This window comes from Pezoporus occidentalis, unplaced genomic scaffold, assembly GCF_034315485.1.
Source record: "Pezoporus occidentalis ecotype Australia unplaced genomic scaffold, CSIRO_AGI_Poc_V1 ctg102, whole genome shotgun sequence".
Classification (NCBI taxonomy): domain Eukaryota; kingdom Metazoa; phylum Chordata; class Aves; order Psittaciformes; family Psittacidae; genus Pezoporus; species Pezoporus occidentalis.
This window is the reverse complement of record NW_026912801.1, coordinates 2,398,848-2,419,974: the sequence shown is the minus strand read 5'-3', so window position 1 is coordinate 2,419,974 and position 21,127 is coordinate 2,398,848. Positions and strand designations below refer to the sequence as shown.

The window sequence follows — 21,127 nt, the reverse complement described above, 5'->3', positions numbered from 1 at the left end:
AAAGGTAGGAAGCAAACACTGTTTTTCTCACTTGGTAACTATATTAGCTGTTTAATTGAAAAATAACATTAACAGTAAAGGAGGCAGCATCAGGAAGGGATCTTCTTGTTCTTTAGTTTATCCTTTAAGTTTGCAAAATACTTCATTTTGGCTAAAAGCTTCTTTGCTTCCTGAAGGTCATCTGAAATTAAAGGAAACAGGATTAGTTAACAGAGGCTGAATTTTCATCCTCAAATCAATCTCAATATTTCAGTGACAGCACCTGCTGCAGCACTAAAAGCTGCAAGTTGCAGGGACTCATAATACACTACTAAACCAGGATGCCTACTGGTTTCATCCTGGATCACTTTGGAACACCTCAACTGAGGTGTTCAGCACCTGCTACTCCGCTGCCAGCTTCTGTTGGCAGAGCAAGATCCCCCAAATGCAAGTCTGAAACCTCAGAACTGGTGCTAAATTTGGGTAAGTCTGACCCTCCAGCTCCTCTGGGAACCAAGCAACCAAAACAGTTTTTAGTACCTGCATTCCCATGGGAAGGGATTATCTGGGTACAGACTGAATTAACTGGAACTTTTGTACTGGACGGGGTTTTTTACAGCTAATGCAAGGTCCTGAATTTCCTGCATCAGCTGAAAGGTCAGGTTTTAGTATTTATTCTAAATATCATACAAAGAACACTTGTGTTTGCAGTATTTCTGTTCCGTAGTTCAGGATATATTTGCCAGTAGGAATGTGGGGTTTAAGCATTTAGAACAGGTTTGTATGGCAGCCAAATGCTTCACAGGAACAGCTACCTCTTTCAAAAGCTGCAGCCACCTCTCTGGTCAGTTCTTCTTGTTTAACTGTAAAACAAATCATTTCATTCACTTTTTGTTACATACTTAATATACTGAATACCACTGCATTTTGACTGTCTGTGTTGGGAAACCTAGTTGATAGCCTCACACTCTTCTGGGAGCTGAGAGAGCTTTTCATCTTAACGCTGTGATTCATGTAATTACAATTACAGGCAGATAAGCTGCTTCGATTAAACAGGTTTACAGACAGCAACTGCAATGCAAATCAATGGTCACTAACTTCCCAGAGCTCTAAGTTACTTTTGGTGTTCACTCTGCTACAATTAATTTTATTCTATTCTACTTAGTTTTTATTTTTGTTTTTCTAATTGCTTTTGGCACACTACTGTTATTGCAAAGAATTAAACAGACCACTACACTCCACGTTTTGGGCATCACCAACAATACAATTGAGGAAGTTGCTTGTATAAGGATAATAATCACTTAATATAATGGGTTTTAAGTTGAAGAAGTTGAAAGAAATATAATGTCAGTATAAATCAAATTATTTATTGTGGTCGGTCAAGCATTTTATTAAACTTCATTTTGAGTGGTTTGTTCTTTTACAAGTCAGTTGCTATCCCTCTTTTGCCACCAGAACAGGTACTGCTGGGCAGACTTTCTCCAGACAGAGCTGATCTTTAAATTAAAAATGGCATAAACTGGTAAAGACAACTTTTTCTGGGGGAAGCTCTTGCAGTGAGTCAATTCAAGACTAACACAAGTTAGAGATACTAAAATATGTTGATAAAGAGTCTTAGACTCTGATATTACACAAGATAGAGTATTTTAGAGCTATATAAACACCTCATATTATAACCTACCTTTAATCAAAGTGTCAATTTCTTCAAGGATACCGTCACTTTTAGACTCTGCTAATTTCTCATTAATTTCCATGATTTCCATGAGAAACACAGAGTCTGCATCACAGTCTGTCTCCTGTGCTGGCTCCATTCCATGCAGCTCCAGCTGTGAAACGATGGGGATTTGGAAATGCTCATTCTTACATCTATTTCAGTGTGAATTTTCTTGATTCTTTAGTCCCTGAACAGGGCTCACTCGGATTCATAGCTGATAAACTTGCATTTTATTCCAGGAAATATGCATGAGTTGGCTTAAAACCGACTCCAGAGGTAAACCATGCAAATCAGCTGTTGGCCAGAGGAAAAAAAATCGCAGCAAAGGTGTTGAGGCCAGACCGGAATTTCCAAGGAATAGCTATAGCCAAACACAGTGTGAGATGCAGGAAACAAATTAGGGTGACATGAGCAGCAAATGAGATGGCAACAGTCAGTGAAATGTTAAAGAAAATATTTGAAAAGCTTATTAAGTTTTAAGACAAAGTTGGTTTTGGTCTCCTGTCAATCTCTAGTAGCTCTCTGCTTCAGAGGAACACAAATCAGCATGTTGACGATGGAGCCAATGTCTGATTCAGTGTATTACTGCCCCGGTCACTACGATCAGCTATAGGAGCAGTGACAAAATACACAGTGACACCTTACCAGATAGATGCCGCGGCTCAGAGGGTTCAGGAGGGTTTGATAGGCCTTGTTAATCAAGGACGAGTGTTGCTCAGAGTAGTACTGCTCCTCCTGCACATGGATGATAAATAACAGTCACAAGTTAGTACCCAGCGGCAGATGCATCACACTGCTACCTGCAGGCAGCGCGTTCTCCAGCCACAAGCGTGCATAAAGCGGAAGGGTGGTTTCTGGCAGAGCTGGGGTGCGGGGAGCCAGCACCTGTGCACGTGTCCCCGCGCTCGGAAGCGCCAGCCCCGCATCGCCATTCTCCGCCGCGAGTCTGGGCCTGCAAGTCTGCTCTAAGCACCGGGAAACAAGAGCCGGGGAGTGCCCGCAGCCCCGGCCCTCCGCCGCCACCCAGGACGGCGCAGCCGGACGCAGGAGGCGGCTTCTTCCCGCCCGGAGCCCCTCAAGCGCCGCACGCCCAACCCGGAGAACCGAGCGGGCCGCGCCGGCGGCAGACCGGCCGCCTCCCGCTCTTCTCTGCGCTCACCGGCGGCCTCTGGCCGAAGCGGTCGGGGTGAACGGCGCGCTGCAGGCTCCGGAACCGCCGCTGCAGCTGCTGCGCGTCGACGCGGAAGGAGCGGTCACTGCGGACGACAGGAGCCGGCGTGAGGCCCCGCGGCCGGCCGGGCCCGCGGCCGCCCCGCCCGCACTCACCAAGCCATCAGGCGGAAGAGGTCGGGCCGCGGGCCCGGCGGCTGCAGGGCGCGGCACCCGGGGCAGAAGAGCGGCGGCCCCTCGGCACCGGGGAGGGCGCTGCCGCAGCTCCAGCACCGCGGGGCCGGGGCCGGGGCCGGGCCGGTCCCGCCGCAGCGCGGCCGCGGGGCGGGCTGCGAGGCGCGCGGCAGCCACGACCCAGCGCCAGCCCTGCGCAGCGCCGCCCGCATCCCCACGGCGGCTTCCGGCGGGTCCCGTGCCCGCCCGCCCGCCCCCGATTGGCTCGGCTCCCCGGGGGGGCGGGGCCGGGCGCGTGCGCGCGCAGCACCGCGGCAACCCGGAGCGGCGGCGGGACCGTCCCTCGTGAGCTGGTCCCGGTCCCGGTCCCGGTCCCGGCGGCTCGGGGCGGCAGTGCTCTGGCGGGGCGGCAGTGCTCTGGCGGGGCGGCAGGGGGCGTTGCGGCTCGGCCGCCGGTGCTCCGCTGCCGCAGTGACGGCTGTTGGGCGTTCCCTTTGAAGCCGACATGTCTCGAGAGAGCGGGAGCGAAGCGCAGGGCGCCCCCCAGTCCCAGAGCGGTGCCAGCTCCTCCTCCGGGGCGTCCCAGGGCACCAGCCAGTCTTCCTCCAGCTCGGGGACACTCAGTTCTTTGGACACCGTTCCTACCCAGGAGCTTCCGTGCATCCCCGAGGACCAGGAATCTGAAGAGCTGAATCCTCAGCCGTGGGGTCGGCTCTTTGCACTCGGGAAAGGTTTCAGCAACTGGGGTACGTTGGCTCTGTTACAGGCCCCTGGGCTCATTTGTGGCACCTCAGAAAGGCTTTGGGCGGTTTGGTACAGAGCAGAGGCTTTATTTGCAAATGAGGTACAAGCAAAGTTAAGTACGAGCTTCCAGCTTATGCAGTGATGCTGTATTCTGTACTACAGTCTATACCGAGTACAACATACATGGCTTCCATGGGCTTAGAGGAGTTCTGGGGCATTCATGTTCTTTGCTACTTGCTTCATTTTTCCATTTCATAGTTGTGTTCATGTATCGTGTGAGTCGGTATTGCTGAGGGTGAGCTGGAAGCTCTGCTCTGACTAAAGAGGCTAAAATCAGTAAAATATTGCGCAAGGTGTTGATAGTACAAGGTGCTTTGTCTGAATTAAGACAAATACCCTTGATTGTATGGGAAGGATCTTGCCTTTGTTACCCTGCTCACTGTATTGTGGCATCGTTCTGTACTGCCACAGTTAATAACTTCCTGCAGTTTTGTTTTCTCTCTGCTTTACTTCTCCCTCCTATACAGACTGCGTGAATGATGAATACTGGTTTGGAAGAGACAAAAGCTGTGACTATAGTTTTTCTAAGCTAGGACTGTCTGAGACTGGCTTCTACCAGAACTATAGCAAGAAGCACTTCCGAATTTTCAGGGTAGGTGGTACAAAGGTCAACTGTGCCTCTCTATCCCAGCATAATTGAAAAGATTGCCTTTGGTGGGGGCAGATCCTAAAGAAATCAAAGTTTAAGTGTATGCAGTTTTGGCTCCTTTAACAAGACCTTTGGCAATGCTCCATTCTGAAATAACCTCAGTAGTCTGATTTCCTGAGCCAACAGTAGTAATTTTCTATAGTCTTTCATGTCTTCACAGTAAAAGTCATTGTTCCCCAGTTACCTTTCCTTTTTTTTTTTTTTCTCTTTGAGGAAATGGGTCCAAGAAGTTCACATGTTGCCTACATTGAAGACCACAGTGCAAATGGAACCTTTGTTAACAGAGAGCTCATTGGAAGAGGGAAGAGGCTTCCACTGACTCACAACGCTGAAATTGCACTGTCTGTACAGACTAATAAGGGTAAAATGTCCCATAACTAAGTAGGTTCTTCATGTGGTGACACACAGTCGTTTCTGCAGTGGTTTGAATATGTTTCTTGCAAGCTGAGCTGCTGTTAAAATACAGCCATTAGGGTTGCATCAGTTGCTGTTTTAGTACTCATGTAAAAATTACCCATATCCACTTCCATGAAAGAAGAAAATTTAAAAGAAGCTGCATCAGGGACCACTGCACCGTAGTATAAACTTTCATAGTTGTTTTCCTTTCTTTGAAGTACTTCTGTGCGTCGGTAGCTCTGTATGTCCTGGAGGGAACAGGGAATGGGCTGTTCAAGGGAAGCTGAAAATCCTCCAGGTGCTGCATAATAATTAAAACACCCTCACGAAAATTAGCAGGGTTGGGGCTTTGTTTCTTTGTCTTTGCTTTTGCACCAAGATGCCACCTTCCTGATTGTCACTTCTCTTGACTACCTGCTGTTGCATCAAAATTCTTACCTCTTTTGTCCTTAAACGTAGTGTTCCTTAAGCACTGTTGTGAAGGTGATACCAAAAATGTCAGTGTTCAGTGCTGAAACCACCTTGCTAACTCACAGCTGATGTCAACCAGAGCAGCAGTTAGCTTTAAAATATATGTATGTTTTTGTTCTAGCAGGCAGCACTTTCTTAATTATATTGTTGACTTTAAAAGCTCAGGAAACATAGTTGCTTGTTATGTAAAGTTTTAAAGTTATTAACAGGAACACGATTTCCACTTGTCTTCCTAGTGTTTGTATTTTCTGATCCTATGGTGGATGATCAGTTGGTGTTTCCTCGAGAATTCAGAGAGAAATATATCATGTCCAAGACTTTGGGAAGGTAAGTTTCCTGCTTTCTGCAGTTTTAAGTGTTCATTTTCTTTACTGGGTTTAGCAGCTTGGGCTGGAATTACTGGTGTTCATTGAGCTGCTGCTGCAAAAAAAAACAGTAAATAAAACCAGAATGCAACCACCTGAATAAACCTGTTCTTTTAACAGCTAGAACAGGGTTTTAACTTTATTCCCATCATTGCCTTGGGTTTTGTAACCTCCCATTAACTGTGAAACTGTTTGTGTTTTTTTTTTCCTCTAAAAGAGAATAAAGTCTGTAGATTCTTAGCAAGTTTTACCTTTACCTTGTAGATTTGATTTAGTTATTGGAAGTAAAAGGAAGAGGTTTATGTTAGAATACATGCTGTTGAGGCCTTCAGACAGAATGGGGAAGAAGTGTTCTCAGGAAAGAGGGGAAAGGCTATCTTGAGCAGAGGCTGTTCTTTTACCTTTTGGAAAAAGATGGTCAATGAACAATTTGGAGAATGGTTAAGTGGAAACAAATCTGAGTGCAAAATACAAGGATTTCTTCCCGTAATATAGTTGCTACTTATTCTAAGTATTGTCATACCTATTCAGATTTGTGCAGTCCGGTGCTGAGAGAACTCTTCATGAGGTTCTCTTAAATGCATTTGTGTGATTTGCTGACAGAGCCTGTCCCTGATATTCACTGGTACCCTTTGTACAAACAGATTAGTTGCTCTACAGATCTACTGATACATTTTTGAGTGGGTGGCTCTTGACATCACTTGCTGTTTAAACAGGCTTCCAAAGTATTGAATGCGTTCCGAGGAAGTTTTGACAACATGCCATATTCAGAAAGTTAGAAAGCAGCAGCCTCCAGTTGTGTGTAATCCAATGCTTTCATTCCATTTGTCTGCACTGGTTACGCAAATTCCTGTAAACTACTTGCAAGTGTTAACCTAGCTGTGCTTTTGTTAGTGGCGCCTGTGGAGAAGTCAAACTGGCGTTTGAGAAGAGCACTTGTAACAAAGTCGCGGTGAAGATCATCAATAAACGGAAGTTTCTTGCGAGTGGGATTGAGGCAGTAAGTGGTTTTGTTTCGTTTTCTGTCTGTTGGCTGTCTTGCAGTGCTCCTGGATTATCTGGCAACCTCGCTGCCTCCCCAGCTCTCTTAAACTAAAGACCAGTCTCTTCCTGGATGTAATTTCAAGGTAGAATTCTGTAGAAAGTGCTTGCTTTTAGTCCTTGACCACGTTTCATCACGTTCATAGTTTGGGACTGTTTGTTCAGTATATACAAAGGGTGGTGGGGAGTACCGTGGAGTTTATCTCCTACAAGGCATAAGATAGGTGCATCGTAAACAGCAAAGTCTGACCAGAAATCTACAAACTGCTAATTTTGCTGTATTCTCCATCATAATACTTCTTTAAAAAAAAGCCTTTTGGGAAGGGCTTTCCATGTGTCTTGTAGCAGAAGCCTGAATTTGTGGGAGAAAAGCATGCCAAGTGGCTGTATTCCAGTGTGAGAGAGAGAGATCCAAGCATCTTTGTATCTATTATTTAAATTTTATGTAAGCTTATAGGATAAACTTTGAAGAAAAATACAGTTAGAGGCAAAAGTGCATGGAAGGAGGAGTTGGACAGCTTGTGCTGCTGTGGATTTACTGAAGTTAGTTCAGTTTCTTTGATGGGAAAATGGCCTTCAGAGCACAGATACAATATACAGAATCTGTTCAAACTGACAAGTAGGAAACTACTACTTGTGTTGGAAAATATGTTTGCGAAGACAAAAATTCTGAGGTGGAAAGAGAGGCAGCTGAGGAAGGGGTGCCAGGAGGCTTCAGTGGAGCAGAGTTAGTCACTAGTGGCAGGTTTGAGAATTTGTCTTGAGATTAGTCTTCCATCCTATTACATTTACACATCATGGCACAGAAAATGGGAAAACACAAATTCAACCCTTTGGCACTGGCCTGAAGTCTCTGTTGAGAGCCAGGAAGATTGCAGTACTGACAGTATGCTGGAGAAATACAAGTTAGATAATGTTTAATAGTGCAAGGTTGTATACTTGAAAATCAGTGACAGCTTCTGCTATAGCCTACACTTTCCCTAGTTCAGAGGAGAAGGTACGATTGCTTGCAGATGAATATATGACATCAATATGATTGAAAATTGCAAAATGCAACTTTGAAACATTTGTAATAAAGATTAAGAAATGCCATTGTACAAACAGATAGGACTGCATTGGAATGTTGTATATGGATTTGATTGTGTGTGGTTAGAGATGATTTGGAGTGGAAGAGAAAAAAGTAAATGCTGGGCTGATTTAATGAGTTGAGCTTAAGCCACAGCTAAAAGAATCTGTTTATGTTATCTTGCTATGAGGGCTTGGAGAAAGTAGCATTTAATTTCAAGGTTAGCCCATATGGAAAGGATCTTGGAGGGAGGAAAGGTGTTCAGAGGACAATACTGGTACATACTCACCAAGATTTTTTTAGTGTAGTTTGGAAATTAGGTGAAGATTTCTAACCTGCAGTGAATCAATATGTCTGGAGCAATGTCTTTCTACAGACAATAAAAGCAGACTGTTCATTTTGTTCACTGAAGGCACCTGATGGGTTTATGGAAAAAAGGCTGTATGTTATGGTCACTTAGAGAAGCAAGGGACATGAAATGATGGTTTTTCTCTTTTTTTTTCTCTTATTTCTGATGTGTCTTATTCCAGAACAGCTCTCTTACCTGTATGATATTTGATTCTTTTAATAGAATCCAGCTTTTAATATCAATACAGAAATTGAAATTTTGAAGAAAATTGATCATGTGAGTGTTACTGTACATTTTTACTCCTTTTTGCTGCCTACTCTACTTCTGTAGTTCACGGACCTTAGTGTAGTAACTAAAGATCCATTTTATCTGTCTAGAAAATATTTGAAAGGATGTGTATAACTTCTGTTATAAATAAGTCCATTGAATGCTTTTTCTTTAAGTAGCTGCAGATTTGAGGGTTTTAAACTTTGAATAACTAAAATGTAAATTTGAGAAGTAATTTCACTGTTTCAAACTGAATCACTGTTGTAGAAATCTGTCCTTGGTGCCTGTTTTTTGCAGTACTGCCAGACAACTACATAGAAAGATTAGATTCCACTGGGAGTTTTTTGAACCTGTATTCCCTCTTCCTTCTGCATCCTCCCCTGCCCAGCAAAAGGCATTTATTTTACTTTTGTTAGGTAGAAAGTTTCCATAGCTTAATGAACTTTCCCTTGCTTCCAATGTGCTACTGCATGTAAAAAAGTACTGAGAATATGGTGACTCACAACTGGAAAAAATGCTATTTGTTGAGCTGTAGTCACTGCAAGAGCTGGATGGTTTTGTGTGTGGAGGTATGGGGGGAAGACAACAGACTTGAATACTAAGTGTTTGCCAAAGCCTCTGGCACAACTCAATTGTATTAAGTGTTAGTTTAACAGGCCTGGTTGAAATCAGACTGAAATAGGAGCTTTAGGGTGATAAACTCTTGATAATGTTAGTTTTTACAAATCATTCTACTTTTTTGTGTGTGTCCATTTGTGTTCCCTTTTTTATTAGCCTTGCTTAATCAAGATCAAAAACTTCTTTGAAGCAGAGGATTACTACATTGTGTTGGAACTGTAAGTAACTTGTTTGAAAGTAAATGCATAAAACATGGTATTTTTCATAGCCACGCAGAAGAGAAATCATTCTGAGCTCTGGAGGTTTGGTTTGGGTTTTATTTCTGTTTTCCAAAACCTCTATACAATCAGGAACTTGAGTGACTGGGGAGTGATCCTGCTCTGCTGGGCAGGCACTTAGTGCCTGGGGAGGTGCCCGCTTTGCTGCTCTTGTGGATTGCTGCTACTTTTTTTGATTTTGAGCTTCTAAGAAGAGGCTGATCAAACCCCTTGTAACAATTCCCACTGAAGACTTAGGAGATCGGGCCTAATTCAGTAGTGCACGTGCTGTGTTTAGGATGTTGCTTACTCCTTTTCAAAAGAATATGCTTCCTTTGTAGCTAAAGTAGCCAAATGTTTTGGTCTCAGTCTTGTCCAATGAGATGAATTTTTTGGACATAATACATTGACTTGTTACCTGCATTTGTTTTAGGATGGAAGGAGGAGAATTGTATGACAGACTGTCAAGGCCAGTCAAGATGAAAGAAGCTACCTGCAAGTTGTATTTTTATCAAATGCTACTGGCTGTAAAGGTACATAATTATAAACTCTACCAAAAGAAATATGGTTATGCAGATGATTGTCAGATGAATTTTTCTGTCATTTGTCACTTCTGAAACCTGTGCAAGCAATTGACAAGTTGGTTTAAGAAGATTCTTTACCTCATTACAGCGAAAGAACATTCAAACGCTCTTACTTATTAATAACAGGACTAAAATAATAATCCACGCTGTGCTCACTGATGGCAAGATAACCATGTGTGATTTCTAGTAGTGTGTGGGCAAAGAGCCATCTATATAGTAGCCTTCAAAAAATGTAGTGATCAGATGCTGTACTGTGCACTCCTGAGTAAATGTTTCAGTTCAGCAGACAGCAGATTAAGACTACTTTAGTAGGTCGCAAATATTGGGCCCTTATATAAATTCATGAAATGATAAGTATATTCTGTTAGTAACTTCTGCAAGATTGTATCCTATGTTAGACTTAATTGTCTGAACCTGAATATGCTCTCAGATCAATTCTTTCCCTTTTTCATTTTGACTCAATTTTAGTATCTTGCAACTGCAGAGAGAGAACAATGAAAAATCGGAAAGGTTACACTTGAAAAATGTCAATAGTCTATTTTTCTTTGATCTGCATCTATCTAGTATCTTCATGACAATGGAATTATACACCGAGATCTAAAGCCAGAGAATGTGCTGCTTTCATCCTCTGAAGAGACGTGTCTGATAAAGGTAAGGAAACTTACATTCTTGTTCATTTAGAAATTTGGGAGTGTTCCTTCCCAGTCTTCTAAATATTTAGCTAAGCATAGCAAAAAAATATTATGCAATTAGTCATACAGACTGTGAAACATTGAGGGGTTTTTCATAATTTTAATTTTACTTCTGTGGTTATTTCAATGCCTAAACATACCTGACCAACTGAGGAATGTGCTTTTTTAGCACTAAATTGAGTATATAACTTCAAATGGAGTTTTGAGAGGGTAGAGTTGGGTTTTTTCATGGTAAACTGCTTATTTTTTCAAGTAATCTCTTCTAATAATCTATAGCTCCTTTATTTGCGTTGTCCATTTACATCCAAACCTGAGAGTACTTCTTTGCTAGTGTAAAGTGTGATCCTCTGTTATACTTCTCCCTACTCCCCCTTTCCCATTCTCTGTTTTGTTTACTGAATATTTAATAAAGTTTGGGGTCAGTTTTGTTCATAGTCATGTACCGGAACTGACTTGGAAGGAAGAAACTCAGTGTTACCTCCTGATGCATGTTGACAGTATGATATGCTCTAGTACATCAATCCTAATGTGTAATGTGGTGTTACCATTTTTAAATGCAAGATTACAGATTTTGGACAATCCAAGATTCTTGGAGAAACTTCTCTTATGAAAACTTTATGTGGTACTCCCACGTATCTTGCTCCTGAGGTTCTAAATTCACTTGGGACTGCTGGATACAGCCGAGCTGTGGACTGCTGGAGTTTAGGAGTTATTCTTTTTGTATGGTAAGATATTGTGTAGATGCTACCTTCATCGGGCAGTCATTGATATGGCGCAAGACTTGGCAACTTCAGTATTTCTATTAGGAAGTGAAAATGTGTTAAAAACTGTTTACATGTAAAAAATTGCTATGCTAGCAGATGCTTTAAAATGTGTAATTTTAGTGTTTCACTTGCTATGACAAAATCTGTGTTATTTAACTTCTTTCCTTTTCTATAGCTTGTGTGGCTACCCACCATTCAATGAGCAGAATACTCAACTGTCTCTGAGAGATCAAATCACTCGTGGAGAATACACGTTCATTTCAAAAGAATGGAAGCATGTGTCACACCTGGGTATGACTCCCTTGCTGTGGGCAGCAGAGTATCTAACTCTTTTCTTGTAGTTCTTGTTTTCCTTTAACTTCCTTTCTCTATGCTCTATGGCATGTTGCATATTGATATATTTAGATTTTAAAGTAGTCTCTTCAAAATATTTTGGGTTTTTTTTTTTTAGTTCAAAGTTGAAGCATTGGAAAGAGCAGGCACATTTTCATTGAAGAGATTTCTTAGTAATATTTCCCTTTATTAACTACAGAAGTATTGAGTTTGTGGACACTTACATCTGCTTTTCCTCTTTTTGCTTTTTCTTCTGAATTTTATCAGGCTGGTCTGAAAACTTTGCCTTGCTCAAGGATTCTTCAGGTGTTGAACTAAAAATGACACGAATTCAAGGAATATGAGTGGGAATTCCAAGACAGAAGTATTAAGACATAGTGGTGCTAGTCTTTAGCGGTGCTTAAAATATCAGCCATGTTTGTGGAATCAACTATTGAGTTGGGCCACTCTAAGCTAAATAGTCTGCAGAACTATTTGTGTTTGTATAGCAAACCAAAATGGGAGTTACTGTCTGCATGCTGTTCTTGAGGACATTTTATATGCACAAAATAACTGTATTTGCCTTAGACACTCCTTTGTATGTGCAGAGGAGTTTCTAATAAATCATGTGATCATTCTTTTTCTAATAAGCTTACCAAATATAACTCCTTCCTGAATGATTTGAAGCTTATTCAATAACAAGTCAGACATATATGAGAATGGAAATTATGTTATGGTTATACATAGTCCTAATGGTATATACAAAAGAAAATTCAGATAACAAGGAAAAGTTAAGTCTTGCCAAAATTCCTATATGGAAGATTTGGAGTCATAAAATACAACGTAAGTGCCATATTTTTCACAGTGCCTATTAAGCAGTTTCCTAAGAAAACGGTGATTATGTGACAGTGTTGAGCACATGTGTATGTCTTGTCTCTTCCATCTTCCCAGACAGATAATCTTCTTTCCAAGACACCATAAACCAGAAAACTAAACTAAGCTGTCTTTGCTTGTCCGCAGTAATACTGAAACTTTTAGGAAAGTGCTGAACTTCCTTTGCATGGTCAGAGCATAGATTGTGGACATGCTCAGTATATCTGCTGGTAATTTTGGTGTACTGAAAAGTGTTGAATCACATGCATGTGGAGGAAGAATGGTTGCAACTGGCAGCCCTCCCTGTGCATAGAAAAAATAAGGGATCTGCCCAGGCAGTATTTTTGGGCATTGTTCTGAAGTGTTAGAAGACACTTGTTGCACATAGCTTTGATGTACACCTATCGTAGAACTCATTTTCAGGTAATGAATTTATTGATCATATGTCAACTAACTCTTTTTATTACCTTAGCTCTGGATCTTGTGAAGAAGCTGTTAGTAGTGGATCCAAGCAAGCGTCTTACAACTGAGGAAGCCTTAGAGCATCCTTGGCTTCAGGTAGGAACTGAGTCTTAACTGAAGTACTGCAAAGCTGGGTTGTTCTGCGAATAACTTCTTCATGTAAATGCAAAGGCAGTTCAGTAGCCTGAGTGCTGCGAGTTTTTGTTGATACAGTGATGCGTTGCCTGGTCCTGCTTCTGTGGAGGATACCATAAAAGGGATACAATGGTGGGCCATAAGAGCTTCAATTCTTTAGCTCCATGGGAATAACAACTCTTACTGTAAGTCAGAGCTTAAGTCCATAGGTTGTCTCTGACAGCAGCCAGCAGAAGAGCAATGGTCATTTGGTGCTTCTCATAGGCATGCACTGCTTCCTGCTAGCTGGCTGAACAGTTCTACTGCTGCTGTAAGACCAGAGATCCTGCTGCCTACTTATGGAGAGAGAAGAGAGAAAGAAAAGACTGTATATTTAGGAATTATTTGTTCATTTTACTGGCGTTGTCATGACATGTACGAAGAGAAGCCATCAGACCCCAGCCTGTAGGATGACATTAGCCCGGATACTGTAGCTACCATCTTCCTGTTGGGTAGCTCTAAAGCAGACAAAGTGTCTTGAACAGACTGCTTCCATCTCTGTCGGAAGCAAGATGATTTTGCAGTACCTTGGTGCGTGTCAAAGCCTTTGTGGGATGCAGCCTTCTCTTTCTTGCAGCGTACAGAATTGTTTCTTTGCTCTCCCAACAAGCAAATGCTGTCTCTGCAGCACACAGATTTTCTTCTTTTTCCTGTTCTCCTTGTCTTTTCCTCTTGCAACGAGAACTAGACACCCTGTTGTTTTTCTGTTCATTTTCTTGGCTCCTGTCCCTAGCAAACCTTCAGTAGCTGTTACCCCTTCTTATTGCTGCTTTTACAGCATGGTATGCTTTCTCAATCCTTCACTTCCATGGTCCTTTTCAGCTGTTGTTGCTGTGTGTGGTCTTGTAGCCTTGCCTGATGGTGTTCAGTGCCTTTTCCCACCCTAAACATCTTTGCTCAATTTCCCTTTTGACTTCTTTGCCCTCCACCTTGCCATGAGCTCTCCATATGTAGGTTTTACCTTGCCACATCACAAACTCTTCTGCTAGAGAGAAAAAGGAATCAGTAACTTCTTCCTCTCTTCTCCACAGTGGCCATGCTATCCTTGGGTTTTTGTCTGTTGCCTTTGCCTTTTCTCTTTATTAGCTGGATGATCCATTGTTTTTGTGTCTTAACTTGCAGCACTGCAGCTCACGTGACTTTATATGCCCTCTCTGCACAGGCTGAGGGCATTACTCAGCCCTGACCAGTTTGATTACCTCCTGATGCAGCCTGACACATGTGAGAATGTGTGTTATTGCTAAGTGTGTCGGGACCCTTGACAGCAGCTGTACAAACCTGTATAGGAGAGCCTTTTATTCTCTTGGTCTCATGATTTTTATTACATCGTAGTATAATAAAGGTGGCTAAAAGCAGTTTGGGTCCTTGCCAAGTGAGGTAATTCTCTCAGGCTATATCCACAAATGGGATATCCTATATCCCATGGCTGATGTATCTTCAGTAACTTGTATTCAGGTAAGGGAGACAGACTCAGATTCTATAACTTGTCCATCTGTCCAGCTGGAAGAAGGTATTTCACAATTTGCATGGTCACTATTCTGTGGTTATTCCACTGATGTTTGACTCTGGATCAAGTTTTATAGGCATTGTAGAGTACTGAACAGTTCTGTCAAGCTAAACTAGGTCCTATTCCAGCCTATCACCTTTAGCTGAATAGTGTGTCAGGACTCCTGCAGTTCTGTCATCTCTGGCCTTTCCATCAAAACAGCTGTTTTTGTGGGAGAAAGATGAAACTGATTTTGATGTTAAGAGAATCAGACTTCAGTGGTTAAGGGTTAAACACCTCATGGTCTCTGCTCGGGAGTACTTGGAATAGGTAGTTTCCAAATATCTGCCTGGATCAACACTGTACATTAGCGGTTGAGCACACACAGTTCTTTCTACTTCTGTGCTGTGCCATTCAACAAGCTGCAAGTCTGTTGCTCTGTTTAGTGCCAGCTTTTCTGTCACTAGTTCCCACCAGCCAGTTGGTTTCTGCCGAAAGGTTGACAGGCCTCTGCTTTTGTTGAAGGAAACTTATTAAGCTGCTTCTTGCCATACTCTAGCCCTGTTTCAACAGCCTTTGTATGCCTCCATGATCTGCTCTAGATTTAATGGAAAATCCTGGATCTCTGGATTTTTTAATAGAAATTAAAACCCAGTCTGCATGTGTAGTGGCTATTCTGTCCTTTCAAATGTTTAGTCCCTGCAGAGAGGCCTACAGAAAAGGCATGAGTATTCTGCTGAATACCTTCTTTTAGTACAACCAACAGCTTCTGCATCCTTTCTGAGGCACCTCAGAACTCTTTAATGTCTAGGGATCGAGATGTGTTTTTTAGAGACCACATCTTATTGTGGTCCTAATAGGATGGACCGCCTCCCTTGAGCATTGTAACAGAGTCCTACTTTCTCATCTTGTTTGCTTAGGCAGGCAGTGACAAATCCTGCAGTTTGTTTCTGGCAAGTGTCCAGTGCTGTTGTGTTCTTACCATGATGCGTATGAGTAAATCTTACTGGTTTGGGAGCAATCTGAGTAGGAGACAATTATTTCCCTGCCTCCTATTGCAGTCCAGTTAGTTTTGTGAGAGGTTGTCTTTAGGTGGTCTTTTAATAACTTTGGCACTCCAGAGGTGACCAGTGGCCTATGAGCTTTCCTGGATATTTTTGGTTGAGGAGGCTGAAGAAACTCGCCCAGTTTACCTCTGAGCCACACAACAGGTTCTATTTACTCATGCTAAGCATAATGCTTTCATATTCTCCTGCTGGGAACAGTGTCCTGTTTCAGATGCTTAGGTAAAGAGCATAAGAAGCAGGGTGGAAACAAAGGAGTATCACTCAGTGCGCAACTATCAGCAGCTTTCTGTGACAGAAAATGCGTTTGGCTGACTGTTTTGAAGCCATTAATTTGTCTTAATCGTACTGTTGGGCATCAGAAAATTCTTGCTGGCATTCCTGGCTTTTACTACTGTATTTTTGTGTGTAACTTCTACAGTGAGTTAATGAGATGTAGATTTGTACGTTTAAATTATAATTCTGAGCAGGAAATGTTATTGATAAACTATGCAACACTGAGTTTTAAGAATTGCTGGCATGCTTAATGGGAAAGGGGAAATATATGACAGCGATTTAGACCAGCTAAGAATTTGAAACGTTTCAGTATGCAGATTCAAGCTGTTAGCATCTTGAATCTATATTCCCTTTAGGGACACCTCTTATGTTTAATTTTGAAGATGGGACAAAAAGCTTCAGGAAACATCATACCTGCAAATCCAAATGTCATCTAACGTTCAGATGCCATTCTTTAATCTGTTTCCCTTTATGGGCTAAGAGTATCAGTTGTTAATACATGATGTTCACTGCCTGTTTGGAAGGCCAATATCCAATATGTTCAGTTCTAGATATCATACACGTTGAATACTACAACCCAAAGAGCAACTTGAGTCCTGTTACTGTGAGTAGTGAGAAGGACTTACTGGCTCCCCACTCCCTCTTGTGTTGTCTGTAAGTATTGTCTTTAAAAGTTAGTATGGAAAAACCACAACAGAGCATGAGGTGCCATAAACCTGTTAGCCCTCTCTAACGAATTGGGGTCCACTAAAGAATTTTTCAGATACTAAAAGCAAGCATGTGCTCCAAACAGAACAATTTCGACAGCTTTATTTAAACCAATAGAGCTTTCAAATTAGTGTTTTAAATACCTGTGCTGCTTACTCCATTCTTTGCTTAAATCTAAAACTTTAAAACTTAGTGGGCTGCTTAAACGTAAGTACAGTGGAGTTGTCTTACCTGTATTTACCAGGTCCTAATAAAACATTTTTCAAAGGCATATAAACAATTAATTCCTATTTCTTCCTCTGAAAACTTCACTGGGATTAGAATGGGACAAGATCAGTCTGGTTGCATCCGGAAGAAAAACTCAGGTGTTTGTTACATAAATGGAAAAATATTTATCTTCTCTTGCCCATCAACTCATATGTGCCCACAGTCAAAACAGGCGACACTGGGAAAAAAAGTCAGGTCGCAGTTCTATATAAAATAAACTGGATGTTCACATCAAAGCCTTTTTGTAGCACTTCAGAACATAGTTAAATCAAAAAAAGGAGATACTGCAATATTTCACAGCTTTGAAAAAGAACCCCCTCCTCTGCCTTCACCCCCAAGAAATAGTTGAAACATTTTAAATCCTTCAGAGCTGAATGATCCTTATTTCTAATAGTCTCTAACAGTGACTTCCTGTTAATTCATTTTGAGTTTCCCAATCTGTGCTGTGATAATAGAACCAAATTACACAACCTCTTAGCTTCAGTCTGTTGTTTAGAATAAATGTCTGGGTTTTGGTTGTAGATCAGTTGTTCAGTTGGTGAACACACTGCCACAGCTCAGCCAAAGGAAATGATCTCTATGAAATCACTATGAGCAGCATACTTCATTTAGTCCTGGGAAAGGTTTAAAGACCCAATTTCAGATTTGGAAGTTTGATTTAGGGTTTACAGGCAATCCATAGCAACCCATTCTAATAAAATTCCTGTGGAAAAAATTGCTGAAACTAGAGAATGAGATTTCTTTGTAAAACAGGGAGTATACTATGTCAACTAGCCGACCTGTGGGACTAATGTCCTGCTCTCCGAGGTTGCCCAGCATATACCAAGAGCACCCAGTCACTGTCAACTGAACCACAATGAGATTACATGCTAGCTTTTGTTCTTAAAACATGCCTGACTTTCTGCTAAGCTAGCTTCTCTTAACAAAGGATCTCTGCTGCCCTTGACCCCTCTTCTGTCCTTCCCTCCTCTTAATGCTCCTGCAGCCAGGCCTGGTTATGCGCAATTGAGACTTAAAAGCTCGCTTCTTTCTCAGTGCATCTCTCCCAGACACTTTCCCTCCACTGATGGCAGCTTCTGGCTTACCACTTTGGGTACACAGAGAATGAACTGTAGTATCCAGTGAACCTGAGTAGAGATATGAATGCTCTATGAGTAATACAATATTTGTTGATAACAATTTGGGTTTTCAAAAGGGAAACATCATTTCAGTGAAATGCTTTCCAAATGTTTCCATTTACAACCTTTAACGTGTTCTATGGACTTGCGTTATGGATAATTTTAAGATACCGTTTTGTTTGAAAGTTTGCCGTGTGGGTGGGGTTTTTTGTTTTTATTTTAGGGTATGGGTGTTCTAGCTGGTTCTTCTCTACCTACTGTGTACAACAGGTTTGCTTTGCAGGGGCAGTAATGAAAACTACCCAGATTTGGGATACTGATGAAGCTGAGCTAGTAGAAATGAAAATATACTATTAGAAAGGGAAGTCATTATGAGAACAAAATGTAAGGCAGTAAGGAAAATATTTTTCAAGAGCAATTGACTCTGGTGAGAGCAGGCACCAAGTCCTTATGAGGCGTCTTCTGCTAAGGCTGCCTAATGAATTACCTGCAGAAACTCCTAGCCTGTATATTCCGTTCTTTCAGTGCTGTTACACTTTGTTGAATGATAGTGCAAGTTCAAATTTAGCTTGACTAGTATTATTTAAGTAGTTACTAAGGAAAACTGTGTATTTGGAGAATGAAATAGAACTATTTTTTTCTTACCAGCACTGCACATAAACCACCTGCTCAAAATTCTACTGTGGGGTGTATCAGAATCATAGAATCACAGAATGGCTTGGACTGGAAGGAACTTTTAAAGATCATCTGGTACAACCCCCCTGCCACAGTCTTAAGTATTCCCTATTCTACTTAAGAGTTACTGCTTTTCTTCTCACAGGATGAAGATATGAAGAGTACATTTCAACAGCTACTTGCTCAGATGTGTGCCAGTATGAACCCACCGCAAACATCAAAGATGGTATGTGTAACAGATAATTTGAAGATTAACACTTGCTGCATAGAGAAACCAGATTTCAAAGTATCAATACTAAGAAAATTAATTAATTTTGAGAACTTTGAGAAATGTGCATTTTGGCTGTATGTAGCAGTCTGCTGATTACCTTTGATTTCTGCATTGAAGCAATAGACTTTTGTGCTTTGGCAAGGCGCTTTGCTTAAATGCATAGAAACAGTCTCCAAGGCTTTAAAGATTATGCATACATTGAAAATTAAATTGTTGAACATGTATGTTTTGATAGATTAGAATCACGAATGTTTGGTATTCAAGGAAAAATTCTCATGTCAGTGAAAGTTGAGACTGGTTATTGTGAACTTTATTACTGGATGCTAATTAGGAGAATTTTAAATTAGTGACGAATAAAACTGGGGGGCAGTGTCTTATATGAGAAGGATCAAAACCAATTAGATAGATATTGGCAGAGAAACAATTGTTGGTCATGTTGCTGTTTGGTCACAGAAAGGAGACTTCATCCAACATCTGCAATTCCGTAGCACACAAAGTAGTCAGGCTCTGTCTTACCTTGCGTCATGTAGCCATCCTGCTGCATCTTTCTTTTAGCCAATCACCACAAGAAAGCGTCTCCATGAAAATGAGGAGGAATCTGGCTCTTCAAAGCGTGCTGTTCCTTCTACATCATTGCAGAAAATGAGGTGAAGAAGAAAAGAGAAAGTGACTTCTGTTACTTACAGCTTTTTTATGGAAAGCAGATTTTTTTTACTCTAAGAAAAGTCTTAATAATGGAATAAATGTTGAAGATGCAGTTGCTAAATAAAAATAACTTTGTAAGACTGAAGTGACTGCTGTGTATGCATCCATCTTTTGGTTAAAGACACTTGCTGTAAATTGATTTGAAAAGACTAAAGCCTGAAATAACCAACGTCAAGTAGGAATTAAGGTAAGACATTCATGAGTTGGGTTTTCCCATATCTGTCTGTTGCAGAGGTCTTTTGTGCTTTGAGACATTTGATGTTTAACATCCATGTTAATGATAAAATGGCAATTCTTGTACATGAACTGGACAGAGAAACATTCATGGGCATCTGGATTTAAAAAAAATACCACACTGGTATGTGGTTTTGGTTCAAATCCACTCTGGATACCCAGGGGTGAAAAAACATCTGTCCTCCCAACAATCCTTTCTTGGTGTACCTACACTATCAATTGGAATATCCTCCAAGAGTTCTGATACTCTATAGCTCACCTCAAGGAAAATGGATATATGACTGCCATCTGCTAGTAAAAGCATCACAAAGGACTCAGTGTGTTTGGGCCAGGTTTGTGAGCTGGTGTATGGCAAAAGCCAGGACCTTGTGATTTGGTTACCAGTTTAAAAAGACCTGCATCCTTGCAGATGAGAAGGTAATTCGCAAGCTGCTGCTTATCCTGCAAATTAACTATACTTGGTCTTTAGATAGAAAACTGTAGCTTACTCCTCTTTTTTGCATCCTGCTGTTGGTGTTGAGTTTTCGGCTTTTTTGTTTTGCTTTAACTACTCTGCTTGGAGCCTTTCCCTGGGTCCTAAGACCTGCTTTCTAGTGAAATCTTAGCTTTGATGTCACTCATTTGAAGTCAAACCTTTGAGCCCATGCTGTGTGTTCATCATTTTACTTCAGAAAGCTCTCTTAAGTTTCGTTTTTCCACAAGAGTAAGCTTGGGAGGTGTTACTATATTCTGCTGAGGTAAAGTCGCATCCAATTTTCACTTACGCAAGAAATTATTGTTTCTTTATTGTTTGTTACTCACAGCATGAGTGTTTCCAGCATAACTTGCATGGTTTCAACGGGCATGGGTCGACAGCGCTCGCATGCCGGCTGTACGAGGGCAGTGGGACGACACAGGATGCGCCCGCGGTGCCGGTAAGAGCCAAGCCACGCGTGACCGGGCTCGGGGCCGGGGCCGGGGCCGGCGCCGGAGCCCCGCTTACCCTCGAGCAGCTGCTGCTAAGGCGGCTGCCGCCGTTGGGAGATGCTCTTGCACCCCGACGGCCGAGCAGCGGTTCTGAGCTGCGCTCCCCCTGCGGACGGGCCTTCGGAGGTCTCACGCTGAAGCGGGCGGCTCACACCTTTTGTGCGGTCCAGCGGGGC

General features: G+C 41.9%; 3 protein-coding genes and 1 long non-coding RNA gene across 11 annotated transcripts in view; 1 reads left to right on the top strand and 3 right to left on the bottom strand.

Annotated features, from left to right (window-relative positions):
• CCDC117 (coiled-coil domain containing 117) overlaps positions 1 to 21,127 on the bottom strand; it is a 297,697-nt gene that overhangs the window by 30,343 nt on the left and 246,227 nt on the right. The gene's annotated exons all lie outside the window — the stretch shown is intronic.
• HSCB (HscB mitochondrial iron-sulfur cluster cochaperone) lies at positions 22 to 3,264 on the bottom strand. 2 transcript variants are annotated; one of them, XM_062616180.1, is made up of 6 exons: positions 3,020 to 3,264; positions 2,853 to 2,949; positions 2,339 to 2,428; positions 1,661 to 1,805; positions 795 to 842; positions 22 to 181 (listed from the first exon to the last, which is right to left on the bottom strand). In XM_062616180.1, exons 1-6 carry the CDS (start codon positions 3,247 to 3,249, stop codon positions 90 to 92), a joined length of 702 nt encoding a protein of 233 aa, XP_062472164.1. In that variant the 5' UTR covers positions 3,250 to 3,264; the 3' UTR covers positions 22 to 89. The 2 variants fall into 2 exon arrangements, with proteins under 2 accessions (XP_062472164.1, XP_062472171.1); XM_062616187.1 differs by lacking the exon at positions 795 to 842.
• Positions 3,488 to 19,836, top strand: CHEK2 (checkpoint kinase 2). Of its 7 annotated transcripts, none has more exons than XR_009964308.1 (15): positions 3,488 to 3,783; positions 4,309 to 4,433; positions 4,704 to 4,851; positions 5,594 to 5,684; positions 6,617 to 6,722; positions 8,401 to 8,454; positions 9,220 to 9,281; positions 9,754 to 9,853; positions 10,469 to 10,555; positions 11,158 to 11,321; positions 11,536 to 11,651; positions 13,018 to 13,103; positions 16,553 to 16,661; positions 18,921 to 19,001; positions 19,602 to 19,649. XR_009964308.1 is itself a non-coding variant. In XM_062616097.1 (14 exons), exons 1-14 carry the CDS (start codon positions 3,543 to 3,545, stop codon positions 19,695 to 19,697), a joined length of 1,557 nt encoding a protein of 518 aa, XP_062472081.1. In that variant the 5' UTR covers positions 3,488 to 3,542; the 3' UTR covers positions 19,698 to 19,836. The 7 variants fall into 7 exon arrangements, 2 of the variants coding, with proteins under 2 accessions (XP_062472081.1, XP_062472091.1); XR_009964316.1 differs by having other exon boundaries at positions 12,324 to 13,103; XR_009964313.1 differs by lacking the exon at positions 19,602 to 19,649 and having other exon boundaries at positions 16,553 to 16,611.
• On the bottom strand, positions 5,678 to 20,944 carry LOC134162396 (uncharacterized). The gene is made up of 3 exons (XR_009964319.1): positions 20,787 to 20,944; positions 19,563 to 19,671; positions 5,678 to 5,774 (listed from the first exon to the last, which is right to left on the bottom strand). It is a non-coding gene; the product is annotated as an uncharacterized LOC134162396 (long non-coding RNA).